The sequence below is a fragment of the Maniola hyperantus genome, chromosome 11 (genome assembly GCF_902806685.2).
Source record: "Maniola hyperantus chromosome 11, iAphHyp1.2, whole genome shotgun sequence".
NCBI classification, from domain to species: Eukaryota; Metazoa; Arthropoda; class Insecta; order Lepidoptera; family Nymphalidae; genus Maniola; species Maniola hyperantus.
The window spans coordinates 3,433,211-3,454,922 of record NC_048546.1 but is presented as its reverse complement, the minus strand read 5'-3'; the positions used below and the strand labels follow the sequence as shown (position 1 = coordinate 3,454,922).

At 37.3% G+C, this 21,712-nt stretch overlaps 2 protein-coding genes across 2 annotated transcripts; both read left to right on the top strand.

Moving 5' to 3' along the window:
* The first annotated feature begins 1,413 nt into the window (after positions 1-1,413).
* On the top strand, positions 1,414-6,914 carry LOC117986515 (prothymosin alpha-like). Its single transcript, XM_034973356.2, has 3 exons — positions 1,414-1,563; positions 3,643-3,863; positions 4,427-6,914. The coding sequence occupies exons 1-3, from the start codon at positions 1,538-1,540 to the stop codon at positions 4,552-4,554; spliced, it is 375 nt and encodes a 124-aa protein (XP_034829247.1). The 5' UTR covers positions 1,414-1,537; the 3' UTR covers positions 4,555-6,914.
* Positions 6,915-7,883: 969 nt separating this feature from the next.
* On the top strand, positions 7,884-21,674 carry Ir25a (ionotropic receptor 25a). The gene is made up of 12 exons (XM_034973353.2): positions 7,884-8,021; positions 8,109-8,258; positions 9,126-9,428; positions 9,914-10,328; positions 10,460-10,574; positions 11,427-11,666; positions 12,265-12,653; positions 15,882-16,085; positions 16,414-16,599; positions 17,672-18,004; positions 19,495-19,735; positions 21,339-21,674. Exons 1-12 carry the CDS (start codon positions 7,940-7,942, stop codon positions 21,450-21,452), a joined length of 2,772 nt encoding a protein of 923 aa, XP_034829244.1. The 5' UTR covers positions 7,884-7,939; the 3' UTR covers positions 21,453-21,674.
* The last annotated feature ends 38 nt before the right edge of the window (positions 21,675-21,712 follow it).

The following is a 21,712-nucleotide window of genomic DNA, read 5'->3' as shown; positions in this document are numbered from 1 at the left end:
CAAAAAGTTGTAGGTAATACCTACCTATCCATACTAATATTATAAATGTGAAAGTGTATCTGTCTGTCTGTCTGCAAGCTTTTCACGGTCCAACAGTTTAACCTCAGAATACAGAATTCTGTACCGATTCTGAGAGTTCAACCAATTTTGATGAAATTTGGTTACAGAACTTCATCAAAATGGTTACTTTTTAACCCGGAAAATTTTGCAAATCGGTCCAGAGACTTCGAAAAAATCGATGTAGTTACATACATATCTACATAAAAAAATGAAACGGCCGAATTGAGAACCACCTCCTTTTTGGAAGCCGGTTAAAAAATCAGTACCTAACTCTGCTTTGTTCAAGGTTTCTACCTGCCAGAGATTTAAAAATGCCCGGACTGTTCTGTTCTGGTTAACGAATTCATAATTTATGACGAAATCACCACCAAGTGCCAACATTTCTTTCAAAAGCCAACGACCTATAACACACCTCACGCCACTTTAATATTGCTATAAAATTTTAGCCAATATACGTTATTACAAGCGAATAAAGTTCAATTTAAATGAAACTGTGCTCATATTATATTTTAAGCCGTTGCTTCACGCAAATCTGAATCTTTAAATGTCTTTGGAATCTTGATACTTTTCTTGCTCAAGAGGTGAACTGAGAGAATAAACTCGTGCCTACGAAGTATGAAGTAAATTGAGTTTTTGATACAAAAAACTTACAAAAAACATTTTTAAATAACGCATAGCTCACAAATAGGTAGGTACCTAGAAAGTAATAAATAGAAAAACTTGATTAAAACTTAATTAAAATTATTAGTAAGTACTTAAGAAGCTAAGTATAAATGCCATGTACTTACCTAAGTAGGTACCTAGGTATAATACTTTTCGCGCCAAATGGCGAATAACTTTTTGGAGGCATTTTGACTTTTGAATCATTTTGCCAAGGACGCTAAAGCCAAGGCAATGAACTTTTATTAAAATTACCTAGGCAAGTGGCACCTGAAATATGTACCTACCTAGCTAAAATTACGGTTTTATTGAAGCTAGGTAGGTATATAAAATTACTGAATAATTTTACTTAATGAATAGGTAGGTACCTAATTCAATAAAATATACCTACCTATTTCTGTATTTTTCCACATTTTCAATATTACAATTCGGGGAAAATTATCGAATTTTTTTTATTTCTGCGCCGCGCTGTGGAATAATTTTAACGATTGTTTTTGAAACAAGACAGAGCAAGGTAGATGATTCCCTGCCTGGCTTGATTTCAGAAATTCAAGGTTGCTGAAGACGAATAATGCAACTATAGTCATCTCGCTTTTACACGCGTGGCGAACAATAATGCTATTTCATAATCTGAAGTTGGCGCGTAAACTTCACAGGATGGAAACGCGGCCCCGCGAACTTTGCGCACCTTTTCTGTTTTCCTTCTCCTTCATTTGGTCGTCGGTGTTTGTGGAGTGAACATTGTTATACGTTGTGTGAAGCACGTGCCGGATATTTTTAATTACAATTTTAAATAATTTCAGTACCTAATTTCACAATGGCAGACGCAGCCGTCGAAAAGAAGTAAGTGAAAAGTGCATAAATCAGTACTATATAAATAGAGAATGGTATTTTATTTTTGGCGGCTTTATAAAAACGTGATCAAAATGGCTTCCCTTTATTATGTTTCTTGAGTTTTCCTTTATAAAGTTAATTTCCTTGTGTTTCTGCGTTATTTAGAATTAATAGCAATGTTTAACATTTCTAATAATCGTTGTGAGTATTTGTGTTAGTTTATTGATGTTCATAGTTGCTAGACGCCGACACGCGGGAAAAGTCAACTTATAAAACTGTTGATAATGAGCAGTTTTTAATTCTGAACTGAATGCGAGTGCGTTGTTCAATAATTAAACAAGTGTATGGAACGAATCAGCAAGTGGATTAAGGTGTTTCCATGCATAAAATTAAACGGGAAAATTGAAAGCACGCCGCGCCGGTCGAGTAGCTTGTCCAAGATGGCGCTCGTGTGCGCGGCGTGCCGGCGCAGTAGCGTCATCGGCGCGCGCTTGTTTCAAATTCGCCGCGTCTTCGAGTTTTGCAACTCGATTACGTTATCGCTCGCGAGGGCCGCATGTTGTCACTGTAGTTATTTTTAAAGATTCGAAGCAATTTCTCGAGGTGAGCCACTGGAGCGAGTAACTCGGTTGAGTCGTAACTCATTCACGTATTAAGTACCTTACGTTTACGTTGAATTTCCACGTAACTTTCCCACATGCATGCAGGCAGCCTTGCGCAACAATTGCCGCGGTTTTTGTTCCGACACACTTCCTTTCTATCGCCCCACTTGATAAATGCTACCTAGTTACGTACGCGTACTAAACAGGCTATGAACTTTGCCGAGTAGAGGTACCTTGAATAATCCGTTTAGTAATAATTTTATTACTTCGCAATGCTGCTATAAGTATGGCACAGTGGTACTGTACAGATGTTGATAGTTGCATTTAGCACAAGGTTCCACAGTAAGGCTGCCTGTCCACTGGTGCGGAGCGGAGCGGAGATGTGTTGAGCAAACCAATCAGATTGTCGGTAAATAACGTGATGATTTTATTCCGCCGTCTGACAAAACTCTGATTGGTCAACTATACACATCTCCGCTCCGCTCCGCATCAGTCGACAGGCAGCCTAACACTTGCCAGCCAATAACAAAATGATAAAGGAAAATGTTAGTCTTATTGGACGATAAACATAATGATTCATTGAGACCAAAACATAATATGCTCTATTTGATTTTGAAATTACTTTACATCTATAGGCTAGGTTCTTGAATTTTTTTTACACAATTGTCAAAACTAAATTGTCAATAATTTTGATGCAAGTGTTGGTTTAGGATGTACATGTTCAACCAAAATGACTGTTCAAACTTGTTGATGCTATTTATCTTCGAGCAGTCATAGACAGCTTGAAGTACTGATGAGTGGCTACATTAAGCTGACAATGGGGCCAATTCTCTTGTACACAATCTCTAAACGAAACTAAATTAACGGGTCTAAATCTAGTGCTATCCGTTTCTGCAAGTTACATTATGAAAGGTATAGCAATAGATTTCTAGATGTGTCATTTTAGTTTAGTTTAGAGATTGTGTACCACGGAATTAGCCACATTGATATCGGAGACGGTCGCAGTGATTCAGGGATAGTAAGGACCTGTATAGCCCCAAAGAAGAAAGAAGAAGAAGCCACATTGATTGTCATTTGCAACTGCTCAAACGGTCCAATATACCTGCTTGAGCAGTCGAGGAATGGCCGTTCTTATTTTATAAATGTGATAAATTGTTGACTAATGTTGAATCCTCATTTTGACCTTTGCATGTTGATAATACCAGGCATTGAAGGCTTTATAGGCCATATATTCATTATATTTTATTGGTGGTTTCACTACATTTGATGTCCTATAGTCGACGCATTTTAAACAGAGTCGTCGAGTTATCTGTCTGTCTCGCACCTACAACCTGTAAGTGCGAGCGAAACAGACGGATAACTGGACGACTCAGTTTAAAATGCGTCAACTATAGTAACATAGTGCCCATAGACCACCGATAAATTCCATGTTTTGACCTTGCAACCACTTGAGCAAATGTACTGATGAAACATTTAACATTTTCAGCGATGCCGCACCCGAGGAAGTGACCTCCACTGAGGTGACAAAAGAGTCCCCAGTAAAGAAATCCCCCGCCAAAAAGGCAGCAGAGCCGGCAGAGAGCAACGGCAAAGAAGAGAATGGAAGTGAAGAAGCGCCTGAGGAAGACAAAGAAGATGATACTCCAGCGGAGAATGGAGAAGCTGAAGAAGACAGTAATGACGCTGTTGAGAACGGAGAAGCGACAGGTTTGTATGTTTTTAAAGACAGTTTGTAGTAGGTGCAACTAATGCACTGTGCAACAGGTGGGGTTTAAAGTTTTGAACCTGTTTCATTAGACCTCAGTCTGTCTCAGTCATGACTATATAATGTACATTCTAAAAGGTTTTTTTTCGTTATAGGCAAACGCTTGACCACAATCACACCTGATGGAAAGTGCTGATGCAGCCTAAGATGGGACGCATTTACCATTTATTTATTTTTGTTTTACTTATACTAGAGTTGTTCTTGCTTTAGGTTTTACCATAAAAAAGTTGATTTTGTAGGCATTTTGGGTTACATTTTTGAGTGATTTGTCAAGGAATTATGACTAATCTATGAGCGTCCCCCCGCCTCATACCTAGACTGCTATCTCAACCTGTTATGGACAATAGGTAGTTAGTGGAAATAATTTATGATAAATGGAGAAAGAGAGAGGAAAGATAAAAGGAAAAGGAAGAAAAATAATTTTTAAATTATTCCAAGTTTTATTACGATTTAGTGTACAAACTAAACTTAACAGCTATATTGATCTTGTTTTTTTATATTACAGAAAAGAAAGAGACGGGAGTGAAGAGGAAATCAGCGGCAACGGACAACGGAGACGCGCCCGAGAAGGCCGCGCCGGAGAAGAAGGCGAAAGCCGACGCGCCCCCCGCAGACGAGGAAGCCGCCGCCTAAGCGCCACGCCGCGCTCGGTCCCGCGCACCGCACCGGCCGTAGGGCCCAACTCCTGACACATATCCTCTATACATGCAGCCTCACACGGCAACACACTTAACGTTTTTGACGGTACCTTAATATTTCCATTTTTATATGGTGCCCCCCTTACTAATAAGGAAAGAAAATAGTTTGCTATCATTGACTTACTTCATATGGACATGGCCATTGAACAAACAAAATGGCACCGACTCATTGGTCCTTTAGCACCAATGCAACCTCAGTGATGTCTGGATTTCAAACGGGTCGTTCATTAATATCTAAAGAGCTGGCGCTTATTTGTTTGGTTTCTAAACCGTGTAAAATGTTGTTCGCTTGGACATATTATTATCTTGTCATTTATATCGATGTTGCTAGGCTGCAAAGTTGTTATTTGGTCTGAGCGTTGTGTGGTATAGTCTGTATAAATGACTTCTCACGCGCCATTTTGAGGCAACTGTCATGTCTAAAGTACGGTCCGCTTTTAAAATAAGAATTAAAATTGTACTTTTGACATGACAATTGACACATAAAGTTAAAATGGCAAGTGAGAAGTCATTTTGTACGTATAATATTCAAAGGCATGAGACCAAATAGTTTTGCAGCCGGGTATTACACATTATGCAGGCATATTACCACATAATATTTCTATTTTGAAATATTGTCTTGTATTGTGGTATATTTTTATTTCAAAATGACGTCATTTCGATATTTTAATGAGACATTGTTCCAGCGCAATAGCAATTTGCGGGACATACATCTATGGTGCACATCTGAGGTACCGGATACCCCAATTTAGCAAATACATTGGCATTTATTTATCAATATAGTATACTTTTAGCCCAGTTACATACCTGGTAACTGGGCTATAAGTATACTATATTGATAAATGATACTATACTACTATAATGAAAAAAAAACTGCCAGTGTATTGTTGTGTGAACGTAGCCTTATACAATGCCAAAACTATAGTTTTTATACACTGTTACGTATTTGTACTCTATTATATTTACCGAGTTGGGCCCTTTTGCGACCGCACTAAGTTTAGGTTTACGAATACTAATGTGTATTTTTATCTACCTGTGAAGAAAGTACCTGTAAAGTGTAAATTTTTATGTCATTCTTGTGACGTGCGCTGCGGTGGACCGACCCAGTGTTGAGACCATCTCTGTGAGCTGTTTGCGTATCGGTACTTCACCAGACCATTAGATGGATTGAATTGATATGGAAGTTGCATTGAATTGCTGTACACGCAAGACTACCAATCGCTGAGAAAAGTTCTCGTTTGAATGGCATTTACAGTTACTATACTCGAAATGAGTCGTTATTTTGTTACAGTAAGGTGCTTTTTCCATCGTACGTAACACAACTAAAAACGTCGTACGAGCATGTCTTTGTCTCTGACACATTTTGAGCTTGATTGTGGGAAGGGCTCAGAACCCAGAACCGTAAAGCCAATTTAAAAAAAAGGTGATTGTGTTCTTGTTGGTATAGTAAGTCAATGGGAAGTTAGAAAAACAACTCTCATTGGTCGAGCTATTCCGCCAGTAGGTACTGCCAAAGTAATTCACAATTTGTGAAATCAATTCACGATCCGTTCTGTGAACGATGCGATTTATATGAACAGCTTCCGAAAATACATGAATTTAAGATAAAGATAAGATTTAATTAATGTGTTTAGATAAATAATTCAGTTGTAAATTTAAGTTAGCAGTTAAATATCGCACATTTATTTACATAGGCATTATTACTTAACCATTTAAACATTCCTTTGACTTGGGTTTTGGATCGCTCTGTGGACTCGTTTGAGTGCTAGGAAGGTTTATCAGAGTAGATGCAATGGAAAATATGAAATTGTCACATTTTTTCACTGATTCGATTTGTTAGCGAGTTCACAGTGCACCAGTTATTATAAGATATGAAAATTATAAAGTTCAAAGTTGACAAATAAGGTGATAGTTCATATTGACATAAATATTTTGCGTGTGCTATTTTTTTAATTCTATGGGTCTTTATCTGTTTTTTTGTTTAATTTATTTGCTTTCTCATTTTATTGATAATATGTGATGATTAGATTACAAACTCGAATGTAAGTTATCCGTGTGGATATGAATCCTCATTTTCAGCAATTTTTTGAAAATGTTCCAAGTAAAGGAATAATTTATATAAGATTTTGACTAACTTTTTCAGATAACTATTTGACAGTTGTAATTGTTCAGATTTTCAATGTATTGTAATTCGGAATTACGTCTATTATTAGACAGTAGAATGTACAGTTAACACTACTTTTTGTGGAGTTAGTGTTTGTAAAAGGTTTCTGGCAATAAATAGTCGAATCGGAACTTGTGTTTCCCTACTACCTTCTAAATAATATAAAAATAATAATAATTAAAAGTCGAAACGCACGGGCGAGTAGTTTGATGACCGAGGCGGGTCAAAATGCCACCTCTATGCATATAGATCAAAGGGCAATCATAATTCATAGAGCAATGGAATGCGCGCAGGTGTGGCAAAGTACCTATGTACAATTTTGTACAGTAATGTCTCGTCTTATACGACCGTGCGTTTCTTTTTGCTTGAACTGGTGGCTCTGGTGTCATTCGATGGGAAATATTCCCAACGAGTCACGCCGATGACACCACTGGGTTGGGTGTGACTCATTGGGAACCCGCCACATTTTTAGAACTTGTCATGCGTGGGTGATGTTTATATTTTATTTTGGCACTGCCTTGGAAATCCTACAATACAATGTCAATACTTAGGTAGGTAGATACTCCTGATATTGGGCACGAGCCATTTTATCGATCTAATGATTAAAATGAAATAAACCGGTCAAGTGCGAGTCAGACTCGCGCACCGAGGGTTCCGTATTCGGGTATTTTTTTCGACATTTTGCATGATAAATCAAAAACTATTATGTATAAAAATTTGTTTTAGAATGTACAGGTAAAGCTCTTTCATATGATACCCCACTTGGTATAGTTATCTTAGGTAGGTTACTGAAGGAGTCCTTAGTTGGTACAATAGGTACCTAGTTATCTACCTACTACTGTCGTGACCACCTATCGTGAGCAATGAGGAGAACCCTTTGGCCTAGTATTGAAACACTAGACAGTCAATAAATAAAATTGTACCTACCTATGTAATTATGATTATTTACTGTAGATATACTATACGACCTTACCTATTATTTGATGAGCGTAGAGAAGTCCAATTACCTAGGGCGAACCAAGGCCGGACATCACCTAGGTTACTAGATGGTACAAACATAGGGCTCACTATCGCTATTCCCTCCTTTCGACAAGTTGCTCGACTAACAAAGACGATATAAAAAATGACGACATTAATTTAGTTTTTAGATTAAGAAATGAAGGGCCTACTGACGATTTTTAGCGCGTTTTCGTTAATTTACTCTTCATTTTCACAGACTACGCAAAATATTAACGTTTGTAAGTAAATAAAATTCACATTACATATTCGAAAATGTATATTTCTGTGAGAGTTTAAGTTTTGCCACTGATGACACATTGTTTCAGTACTTGTCAATGAAGAGAACAACGCACTGGCTGAAAAGTCTTTCGAAGTCGCCAAGGAGTATGTAAGGAGAAATCCTAGTTTAGGGCTAGCGATTGATCCGGTGATCGTGGTGGGTAATCGGACGGACGCCAAAGCATTTTTAGAAAATGGTAAGTTATGGCACACAGGTATGGAGACAGTAGTCCGACGCCTTTGATCTCGTGTTAAATGTCCCGGCATTACTATGGAGATCCCGGGTCGTTCGTTACCGCACGATTGCTTTGTCTAGAACTAGACGGCTTCGTCGAACCTCTGGTAGATAATGGGGCCGATTCTCTTGTACACAATCTCTAAACTAAACTAAATTAGAAGGTCTAAATCTAGTGCTATACTTTTCCGCAAGCATCATTATGATAGGGATAGCAATAGATTTAGACGTGCCATTTTAGTTTAGTTTAGAGATTGTGTACAACGGAATTAGCCACAATACCTAACATCCCATCCTTACGCTGTGGTTATCTTATATTTGAAAATCTAAGCAAACAATTAAAGTAAGTAGGTAATTGTTTGCTTAGCAAGGTCGTAACTCGTAACGACTTTGATTATTTCGCCTTGAAAATTATATTAACGGTTTTTATGATTCATCATCATCGTTTCAGCCTGCGGGCGTTCACTGCTATACATAGGCCTTTCCTAAAGAGCGCTATCACACCCGTTCCTTCTTCACCTTCTCGCTACCCTCTTTATAACGACGACTTCATATTATGCTGGATGATGCCCCTCACCACACTATACACTTAGGTAGGTACTTGTTCGCGGTGTCCACTCTAAAATTTTCCAGCTCCAGCGGCCATCACGGCAAGCACGGCCTGCCCATTGCCTCTTCAATTTGCTGACAACTTGCGGTTGTGTCAGTGACCTTGATTCTCCTGCGGATCTCATCATTTCAAATCTTATCCTTCAGAGAAACTCCTAACATAGCCCTCTACATAATTCACTGAGCGCATGGATCGAGTTTAAATTGGTTTTGATTATAGTTTGCAGAAAATACAATGACATGCTGTCTGCACAAAAAACTCCACATATCGTGTTGGATTTCACGATGACCGGCGTCGGTTCGGAGACCATAAAGTCGTTCACCGCAGCGTTAGCCCTGCCAACAATTTCTGGATCATTCGGGCAGACTGGAGATTTACGGCAATGGCGTACCCTCAACGCGAACCAAACGAAATTCCTCCTGCAAATCATGCCCCCAGCAGATATCTTACCTGAAGCGATTAGGGCGATTGTTACCAAGCAAGATATTACTAATGCCGCTATTATATTTGACGAGTTCTTCGGTTTGTATATTTTCTTTTCTACCCCGCCTTTTTATACCTATTATTAGATACAGTTGGTGTCATATAAAAAGTCTTTGAACCTGCGCAGTGGGTGATTTATTGGTCTATTAGCTGATGCCCGCGACTTCTTCCGCGTGGATTGAGTTTTTTTTAAATCCCGTGGGAACTCTTATGACTTTCCGGGATAAAATGTAATGTGTTAATTCCGGATATGCGCTATCTGCATTCCCAATTTCGCCATTGTGGCGTGAAGAAGTAACAAATATCCAAACTTGCAATAATATTAGTAAGATTAGGAAATAGGACTTGCAAGCATAAATGAGGAGATGAGCTTTACCAGCCTTAGGTAGGTACCAATCAGTTAATAAACCTTTCGTTTGGCAGACTTCGCACTGCCGTCAGGTCTTTTTACGTGACACCAACTGTAGATACCTAAGTACTAAGTATGTTGAAAATTTATTGAAATGCCCATTCCTTTTTTTTAGTTATGGATCATAAATACAAATCGCTTCTCCAGAATATTCCTACACGTCACGTTATAACTCCAGTTAAAAGCTTCAGCAAAGACGAAATAAAAACTCAATTGAGAAGCTTACGAGAGCTCGACATAGTCAACTTCTTCGTTGTGGGAAGTCTAAGGACTATCAAGAATGTTTTAGATGCTGCGAACGAGAATCAATACTTTGGCAGAAAAACGGCTTGGTTCGCGTTATCTCTAGACAAAGGAGATATTAGTTGCGGATGCAAGGACGCGACAATTGTCTACATGAGGCCGACGCCCGATGCTAAAAGCAGAGAACGCTTGGGGAAGATAAAAACTACATACAGCATGAATGGGGACCCCGAAATCACCTCTGCGTTTTATTTCGATCTGTCTTTGAGGACATTTTTAGCTATCAAGTAATGACCTCTACCGTTTTAGTGCTAACGTACTTATTTTCCGATTTAGACTTTAGTACACGCGTGATATGTAGAGCGTCTAATTATAACCTGGTTTATTCCATAGAGTTTACCGTTTTATGAATTTCCAGATCGCTGCTGGACTCTGGCAAGTGGCCAAATGACATGAAATATATCAATTGTGACGAGTACGATGGTAAGAATACTCCTAACAGGACCTTGGATCTTAAAACTGCATTTCAAGAGGTAAAAAAATGCGATGAATCTTTTACCTAAAAATCCAAAGTTTATTTTCACCGACATTTGTATTGTACCTTAGGTACAATAAATGTCGGTGTTTATTTCCAACACATATAATGCCTTGAAGCAACAGTATAATGATGCCTTGAAGCAATCGTAACTTTGCGAAATTCCATGAGACATTTCACGATAGGAACAATAAGCTATATTTGTGGAATATTGCAAAGTATTGTTATTGTGAGTAATGGAATTCCGTTAAGTGAGTTCAATAAATTATTGAGTATGTTTTTCGCTCCAAACACAATACAGACTGCAAATTATTATTCTTCATTAAAATAAAAATTATTCATTTACTTTTTCTATATAAGTGCAGTTTACGTTTCTCTTTATAATCACGGTTCAATATCAATTTCCAAATAATATGTAGGTTTCAATAGGATCGAAGACGGTTGATGACAGCGGATGATTATGCAATGATATTATTTAAAAGGATAATTATAACATTAATAAAAATCGGTTGATCCCAGTCAGCCTCGCTCACCATCTGAGGCAACTGGGGTTCCATTCCATGGCAGTTCGCTCGCAGCCAGGATGCAAAAAGCGGTCTTGCTGGACTCGGCTAGTATAGTCCGCCGATTTCTCAACCAGTGGCTCTTGACCCCCGGCCGTTTGGTCTTCCCTGCCGGGCCGGGGTGTACTCCTCTGCCCAGTACAAATATGTATTTATGTAACGTGTGTGTAAGTTTATTTATTTTTATGTATGTTATATTTCTTTACGGCTGTTATATGTATTTATTTTGTACACAGGCGTGAGAGTAAAGAATATAAAGACAATTATAATATGATCTTTTTCCGTAGATAAAAGAGATCCCTGCGTATGCTCCCTTTTACATTCCCGAAGATGACCCAATGAATGGCAGAAGTTTTATGGAGTTCAGTACAGATTTAACAGCTGTGACTATTAAGGATGGCGCATCTATTGGGAGCAAATCTTTGGGTTCATGGAAAGCTGGTCTCTTGAACCCATTATCACTAACCGATCCTGATAATATGAGCGATTATTCAGCGCAGTTGGTTTACAGAATTGTGACCGTCGAGGTAGGTAAATGAACTCACCGGCATTGTTTAAACTTCTGATAAAATTCATTTCGTTTGTTTAGCTTTAGTTGGGTACAAAAAACGTGTGGTTTTTAGCTGTTTTACGTTAGTCGTGACGATATTTTAATGTAGGAGCATAAAAAATGTTGATTTTTTTCCAACTATACTTAGGTATAAGTCATGTTCTTGGCATTTAATCTGAGCAATATATATAATAGGTAGGTAGGTACTTAAATTAAATTTTTTATCAATTATACCAATATATACAATTATATACAATTATTTATCGTTTCTACCTCGTGCGTTCAGTTAAGGGGGGTTTTGAAATTCAAAAGGGTCCTAAATTCAGTCTAATTCATCTACTGCAGTAGATGATTAATTAATATGAGGTGGACTGAAATTAAAAAAAAAATATGATCTAAATTACCCCATTGCATATCCCAAAAATTGTAGTGCTTATTCCAAGCAGTCCTAGTATAAACTCACTAGGAAATAAACTCGGCTTGTTTATAAATAAACGGAAAAAAGTAAGAATTATCACGAGCGTAAGGACGTCAGTATTTAGATTTGCAAGACAACTCCTTTGATTTGTTTCCAGCAACAACCTTTCATTGTAAGAGATGACGATGCCCCAAAAGGCTTTAAAGGCTATTGCATTGACTTGATAGAAGAGATCCGTCAAATAGTAAAATTCGATTACGAAATAACTTTGACTCCAGATGGCAATTTCGGTACGATGGATGAAAATGGTAACTGGAATGGGATAATCAAGGAATTGATTGAGAAAAGGGCTGATATTGGCCTTACTTCGTTATCAGTAATGGCGGAAAGAGAAAACGTTGTTGATTTTACGGTTCCTTATTATGATTTAGTTGGTATAACTATACTGATGAAATTGCCAAGGACTCCAACGTCGCTGTTCAAATTCCTCACTGTTTTAGAGAATGATGTATGGCTGTCTATTTTGGCTGCGTATTTCTTCACGAGGTAAGTAGGTAATCTGTTTCATTATAGTTAAAATAATTTTAGTGTTAATCTATTCCATATAATCTATTGATATCTAATCTGTTATCTTCTTAATTCTAATAATATGTATCAAGGTTCTTTCTACACACATAGTTTTTTGTAGTGGCCGTTTTGTGTTTGCGTACGAAGTAGGAACCTACGCGTCGAGCAAGAAAATTCACCCCAACCTTGAGTCATCCTTTAATATTGTCTCAATTTATTTTAAACTTTACCTAACATTTGACCTCCAATTTTCATATTTCCCCTTCATCTCTTAGTGCGATCAGTTTTCTTTATATTTAGCTAAAGAGAAACAGTCCACTGTAGCCAAGCGACCATACATTCCTCGTACAAAAAACCAGTTCGATCGAGGTTATTTATATGTATCCTACATTATGATAGTCGTTGTCCATCACGATTACTGATAATAATAACTAACTAAAGTCATTCGATACTTGCTGTATCGACGTATGAGTAGTTTTAGTTGACAGTGCAATATTATTCATGATATCACTACCCATATTATAGTAAATGCAAAAGTGTGTTTGTTTGTTGGTTTATTGGTTTGTCCCTCCAATCACGTCGCAACGGAACAACGGACCGACGTGATTTTTTTGCATAGGTACAGTTTAAGACCTGGAGATTAACATAGACTACTTTTAATCTCGGAAAATCAAAGAGTTCCAAAAACCTAAATCCATGCGTACGAAGTCTAGCTAGTATGAGCTAGTACTCAATAATTTTCTACTTACCTAGGTACTTCTTTTTGATTTTTTAAATGAGATGAGTCAGTCAATTTCCTACTTGATTGGGCTTTAGTATTTAAAACGTTGCTCACTAGCAGTGGACTCCATTTTTATACATGCATAAAACACTGTCTACTCAAAACATTTTGAAAAAATACTTAGTGCGCGTTAACTAACTAGAGGAGCACAGAATTAATTACATTTTGAAAATGAGTCGCTAGTAAAAAATATAATTTTTAATCTGTGGCATTATTTACTTTTGGGACCAACTCAATAAAAGATGCTGGCCTCAAACAGCGGCCATTTTCGACGGAAATGACGTATGGTGAACGTCCGAAAAGACAAAAATAAAAAAAAACCTGCCTATTAATTTTGTATCTTTATATTAAGAAAAGGCCAGGCCAAGCACTGTATATTATCTTCTAGCTTAGAAAAGAAGTACTTGCCTAATTGTTATCAAGATGCTCAAATAATACTTTTAGATAGTTAGATACCTATTAGGTATTTAATTAACTAACGTGCCTACGTTCACTTTTTACCTCTTGCATATTCACATTCACTAAACTATTGTTTGTAACAATCCTTATTTCAACATACTGTTTAGATTGTTAACTAAAGCAACAAGAGTTACGTGCATGTGACGTCATTTTGTACGTGCATTTGTTTGGTGCATTGTAATTAACGGATCAGCTGGGTAACTAAAAAGCCTTGGTAAATTGACATACTTTGAGGCATTTCTCTAGACCCTTACGTCTTAAAACTTGTATAATAGTATGGATCATTCAGCCTGTAGCTATTTGATTGGGTTACTCTATCAAAATCTTTAGCGTGATCCAAGAGAGAAATTTTGCATATTTTATAGTTTTCTCTATCTACATAACTTTATTAGAGTTGGAGAGTTGATCTCAATCAATCAATCAATCAATCAGCCTGTTTGCGTCCACTGCTGGACATAGGCCTTCCCAAGAGCACGCCACCACACACGATCCTCCGCCTTCCTCATCCACCCACTTCCCGCTATCTTCTTAAGGTCGTCAGTCCAGCGGGTTGGAGGTCGTCCCACACTGCGCTTGCTGATACGCGGTCTCCAGAACACGTCTGCCCCATCGGTCATCGGTTCTGCGGCAGACGTGGCCTGCCCACTGCCACTTTAGCTGGCTAATTCGTTGGGCTATGTCGGTCACTCTGGTTCTCCTAGAGAGTTAATCTATTAATAAGTAATTATAATTAGTGACCATGCTAAGCACTCATACAAATGAGGTAGACGTAAGCCTCATGATACTAAATAGGTATATATAAATTAGATATAGATTGCTCTTATATTAACATAGAAATGTCGTACATGTAGATACCTTATGGTCGCGGTCGTGGTGCCTATCTAGGCAACTAGGTACCTATTAGACAGGGGAAGCACGTCACACAATATACGTAGTGACTAGGGCCATCCAAATTAGGAAGGATTAACTGCCATTTGAAGACATACTCAAGGTGGTTATAGAGAATTGGTTTGAGACGTTCATACTGATCCAAACTTTTGCGAGGCCTCGATGCCTACTCGAGGTAAAACTTTGGTGACTTGTTGTTATACTTACTTAGCTTATAAGTTTGGCTCTTGTAATTTTCGTTGATGACAAACCACATAATTATTCTACAACCTCTGCATGTGGCTCTCTATATCTTTTTTATGTTCCTAGGATTCTGACACCATTATAATTACAATTTGCATAATCTTATTCACTTAGCCTATATTCAATTCCTTGAAATACTAAACTCTTGGTCTGACACAGTATTGAAACATAAACTTCAGCGATAACAGGCAAAACAAGAGCTATTGTTAAACTAAATGTCAATTAAATTTGACCATTATGTCCATTATCTTAGGATTTAAAATAGTTTAAATGTGGTGTTTGTAACGATCCCGTATAATATACACGTTAGATTTGAATAAACAGTTAAATTACGTTATCGTACTTGGATTGGCTTGAAGCCAATAGGTTAGTAGTTTTCCCTCTATAATATTCTTCGATTTGAATTTTAACGCCGCTGTTCAAAGACATATTTTGTCTCGATACTTTTGGCAAGATCATTCCAGAATATAATACGCTTTAGTTATGCCAAGAATTTATATTCTGTTTTCTAGACTATCACTACATTGCAAATATATTATTATCTGACCCAAATAATAATGCATTCCACGATGAAAACGCTTACTTGGGAGATCATACTTACTCACACTTTGTTAATGTACCTACTTAACCAAAGTTTTCCGCATGGGTACCTTACCAAACGTACTTCTTCGTTATAAAATTGATTTATTATACCAAAAATATCAAAGTTTTCACATGTAATTTTAACTTCTTGTGTTTATGGCTCATGTTAAAAAAACGGACATGTACTTAAGTAAATGTTGACAAAATTTCATTTATAAAGATTTATTCCCATTTCATTTATAAATTTTTTGTAGTCTGCTTATGTGGGTCTTCGATAAGTGGAGTCCATACAGCTACCAAAACAACCGTGATAAGTATAAAGATGATGAGGAGAAGAGGGAGTTTACATTGAAGGAATGCTTATGGTTTTGCATGACGTCACTAACTCCTCAAGGAGGTGGGGAGGCACCTAAGAATCTCTCCGGACGTCTGCTGGCTGCTACTTGGTGGCTTTTTGGGTATGCTTATCTTTATAGCACTATAAAATAAATCATTTAAAACTATTTAGCACTTATTCTCTGCCATACATAGCACGGTCAAATCGTTTGAATTATTCTAAATGCATTTCAATAGCCGGACTGGAGGTTCTTTACAGTGTCTGCCCTCCAAATTTTACAGGAAGACGATACATATTAAGTACCACATTATACTACGCAAAAAAATCTTTGTAAAAACTGACGAGCTTTGTGTACCGTACGGACCATCTTCGGGATACAAAGTCAGAATCTTCTAACATAAATTGTCAGAATTATAATCATGGACGCTTAAGATGCATGGATTTTTCAGGTTTATCATCATAGCATCCTACACAGCAAACTTAGCTGCCTTCTTGACTGTTTCCCGTTTGGATACCCCGATAGAGTCCTTGGACGATTTATCAAAGCAGTACAAAATTCAATATGCTCCGCTCAACGGTTCAGCAGCTATGACTTACTTTGAAAGGATGGCCGACATTGAAGTGCGATTTTATGAGTAAGTTATTCCTAGATTAGGAAAAGGTTTAGGGGAGAGAAAAACATGAAAATGAAAGGCGATTTCGAAGTAAGGAATAGTACCTACATCAGTTAGCAAAATTTGGAGAAATTGAGTTGCTGATGGTGATCTAAGAAAATCAATATTAAACCAGTTGTAGACCTGGGTAGATCTATAATTTCTTTGCATTTGCTTGTTAATAATATGTACAAAAATATTATGTTCAGCGAATTTATTGCCTTGACCTTTGCAAACAAAATATGGAATTACGAGTAGGTACCTACCTAAATGTTTATCATAAGGAAAATAACCAAAACAATATGCGACATTCATATTGTTTTGGTTATTTTCCTTATACTTATATATATTTAACTCATCCAGTAAAAATAAATTAAGTGTTAAAATATACTTAGATAACCTTATTTTGTTTGACAACGGAACACAATATCTTCAGGTTAGGTACATGACCGATAGTATGATAACGTTATTTGATAAGAATTTATCTCACGGTGGGATATGGTGTTGGGAAATATCTTGGCTATTTTAAGATTTGTCATTTGTTTAATAAAAAATTCTGATAATATTCTTAAATCCGACTTGAAACTCGATTATATTACGAGTATCTCTCAGTAGATAAATAAGCACTGAGATCAAATTACTTAAGTATATGAAATTATTATTTGTAAAAATAAGAAAATGTCTCTTAGAACCAAAAATCGTAGGATTCCCAAACTGGATTGGCATCTCGGCATCGGAAAATGTAACTTAGGGATTATTATTAGTTTGCAAACATTGCGAATTGCATATCTACCATTAGGTGGACAGGCGATTTCAATCAAATTGCTGGGAAATGCTGGACTCAAATGGCACTATTCAGTGTTCTATGGAAATCCTTGCAAGAAATGAACGCCTATGAAATGTCTTAATTTCTATAATAGGTAAACTAAGTTCATTGCTTAAATAAGCTAAGGATATACCTACGCTTCAACAGCAGCGTTTACAGAAATTGGAGATCATTCATCGACTGGAACATTTAGTTAGTAGAATCATGTACCTACTTATTTTTTTTCAGGATATGGAAGGAAATGAGCCTAAATGATAGCCTAAGCGACGTCGAACGCGCGAAACTAGCCGTTTGGGACTACCCTGTGTCAGATAAATACAGCAAAATGTGGCAAGCTATGAAGGAAGCTGGTCTTCCTAACTCCATAGATGAAGCTATAGAAAGAGTGCTAGCATCTAAGAGTTCAAGTGAAGGGTTTGCTTGGCTTGGGGATGCTACTGATGTCAGATACCATGTACTTACAAGTTGTGATTTGCAAATGGTTGGCGATGAGTTTTCTAGGAAACCGTATGCGATTGCAGTCCAGCAGGGATCACCTTTGAAGGACCAGTTTAATAATGCGTGAGTTGACTTGGCGCTATTTAGAATTGAAATACTTTTTATTTTAAAATTTTACATATTTTTCGTTGACGCAATAGTAAATGCACATAATTTATAATGCAGTGGCAGGTGACCGGGTGACATTCAGCCGCGCTACAAAATTAACTTTAGTCTCTACTGTTATAAATGAATTGTTCCGCTTATGCTAACACTACTAACCGATAAATTACCACAACGAGTGTTTAGCTTCATCAATTTGTGACGTTAGTGTTTACTTTTAATGTTTACATTTATGTGAATTTGAATGTATATCTACTATGTTTTAAAAACAAACTACTAAGTGTTTGTACTACCTATGACCTCATTCGCTGATGAATCACTGTAAATATTAACTTGACAGATATTATACCAGAATTCTGGTACTAAACTGCTGGGATTGCACTTAGAAACTAAGTCAATCTTTCCTACGGTAGCCAGGTGAGACCTGGGTTTCAGACTCCGAATTCCAAGCAAATCCGGCAAAAACCGGCATAGACGTAACTAAACAAAGCATTGATATACAGTAGATATATACCTATCATATCGCTGATACAACGCTATGTAAAAGTCGAATAAAGTAGAAGTGTCAAGGCATTTATAGACCCGGATGCTAACATGAACATTGACATACTTACCTACCCACTACCCAGCTACTGCCTCTAGGTTTACGAGTTTCATCCTAGACCTCGTCATTACTTACCATCAATATAGCATATAAGATTACTTACTACTATCAAATCAGACCTTATCTACGGTAGCAGGTGATGTAGACTCCACCATGACAATAGGAAGATCTTCCTTCTGACTGCCGTGTCCTGAGTTCCAGCTGGTCAGACCCTTGTATCTTAAGCCCGTATCTGTACTCTGTAGTGAAAACTTCGTTTGCGCGATTCAGGCTCCATAGCGAGTGATTGGAGACATCTAATATGTTCCTTGTAAGTTACGTCTCGAGTCTCGCAGCGTATGATAGCTGACTGCTCCTTTCGTATATTTCGAGTAGCGTCATCTAGTATCAATATGTGAAGACTGCCACAACAGATTAGCCTAAAATAAGGATCTTATTTGATTAAAACTAAATACTATTTAAAAAACCGTTCAAGTGCGAGTCGAACTCGCACATAAAGGGTTCCCTCACCATCATATACACGAATTCTCAAGCCAATATAATAAAAAATTGCAAGTTAATAACAGACAGCGCCATCTAGATGTTATTTAGAAAACCAATTATTTCGGGAAAACAAATATTTAATTTTTTGTGATGGAACCACGGTTTTCGGATTTTTTCCCTTTACTTGTGCTATAAGACCTACCTACCTACCTGCCAAATTTTATGATTCTAGGTCAACGGGAAGTACACTACTTATAGGTTTATTGACACACACGACAGACAGACGACGAACGAAGTGATCCTATAAGTGTTCCTTTTTTCATTTTGAGCTACGGAACCCTAAGAAGCCTTTAATATTTTACAGCATTCTCCAACTCCTAAACAAGCGAAAACTGGAGAAGCTAAAGGAAAACTGGTGGAACAACAACCCTAACGCCATCAAATGTGAGAAGCAGGACGACCAGTCAGACGGGATCTCTATACAGAACATCGGCGGTGTCTTCATTGTTATATTCATGGGAATCGGCCTGGCTTGTATCACTTTAGGGGTCGAGTATTGGTGGTACAAATGGAGAAAACGGTCCATTATCGGAGATGTTACTCAGGTACGGCGAAATAAAACAAGACAGGTATAGCAAATTAAGCCTAAGTATAGAAATAATCTAAAATCGAGAGCCAATAGACTGCGTAAAGTGGATGCTCAAGACCGGGCAAAGTGGGTAGCGAAATGTAGGAAAGCGGACTCCACCTAGTAGAATAACGCTAAGTTGAAGAAGAAATAGTCTCAAATCATTCAATATATAAAACAAAACATAATTTATGTTACGAGGGAGTTATCAAAGTAACTTTGTGAAATTCCATAAACCGTTGGAACAAGTTCCATAATGAGTAATGGAATAGCGCAAAGTAGTAGTAGTGTAGTGGCACCCGGCGGGAGTTCCATTGAGTCATGGAATATCGCAAATTATGCTACTCCAAGTCCTTGGTATGTATGTACAGTACCCGGCAGGCCAGGAAAGATTACACATCGAATTTTTAGAAAGAGATAAATAAAATCAGCAGCTTCGGCTTCGTAGAGCGTTGTCTCTGTCGTTAATACTGACAATTCAGATTGTCACTCAAGTGTGAGTGACAGAGACGACGCTCTACAAAGCCGAAGCTGCCGATTGTCTCTTTCTAAAGTTCGACGCGTACTCTTTCCTGCCGGGTACTGAGTCCTGACTGGTAAGTATACCTACCTATCTATCTAAGTGGTATCGAACGTGATATGACGTCAGCTTCTACAGATGTATTAGGTATCTATCTATGCTCTTTTTGTACACTATTAAGCAATATTCTGAGCTGAAAAGGACAGTTATATTTTTAGCAGCTATGTAAGTACCTATGACTAATTTATTTTCGGATCTTTTAATTTTGGCGCGCTGTGACTTGGTGTTGGTACTTAAGGAAAACCAAACATATCCAAGGTCACGTTGAATCATCCGTAGGATGACTGCACCATCCGCGAAGTAGGTAGATAGGTACTTTGTCTCTGGTACCATCGAGTCGGATCGATGAATGGTTTGCCTCTCACTCACACAATGGCCGAGCAAAATGTGTTTAGTCATGTTGTTTCTTGGCGGGAATTTCATGTTACTTGATTGATTTGATTCAATTCACTCAATTTTTTTAGTGCCCAGTATAAGAAGTCTATATAAGTACCTATTTGGTTAGAGTTATATTTAATTAAAAATACAGAGATTTAAGTAGTTACGTTGTAAAGAAAATAAAGACTTATACACGTAAAAATAATAACAATTTTTTTAGAAGTAGGTACTTAAAGGCTTAAATTACTTAATTAACGTATATTTAGGTACTGTTTATTATTTCTTTTGGCTCAACTGCTGAATCAATATTGATGAAATTTGGCGCAGCCCGCACAGATATCTTTTACAGCAGAAAAATACTGAAAATAAATACCTACTTAATATTTTTAAAGAAACAAAATGACTCCTCACGCGCTACTTTATGGGTCAACTGTCAGTTGTCACGTCAAAAGTGCGGTTCACCTTTAAATAAGGACTAAAATCGTACTTTTGACATGAAATTTGACATAAAAAGTTAAAATGGCGCGTGAGGAGTCAAATAAGAGTAAAATTTTACGCGTTATAACGCGTTTTCCCCACTTGTATATTTCCTAAATTAATTTTTGAAATATTTTTATTTTAGGTGGAACCGGCAAAGACTGTAAAAAATCATATAGATGGCGCAAACAAACATGGCGAAGGATTCACATTTCGATCAAGGAATTTGGGTCTTGCTAGTTTGAGAGCAAAGTTCTAGTAATATATCAATAATTCAGGTATTCTGAGGTATTTTCATGATTGTGTTCAATTATTTACCATCCATCTGATCTCAATTAATTTAATTACTTACCTAGCTATAATTAAGTCGTTTTACTTATTTATTTATATTTAAGTAATTTTACTCGATTAAGTAAGTGTGGCGTAGATATTGCACACCCAGCTCCGATGTACTTATTAAAAGTAGCAGAAATAAAATTAAAGCTTCAAAAATATTGTTTCATTTCAATAAAACACAAA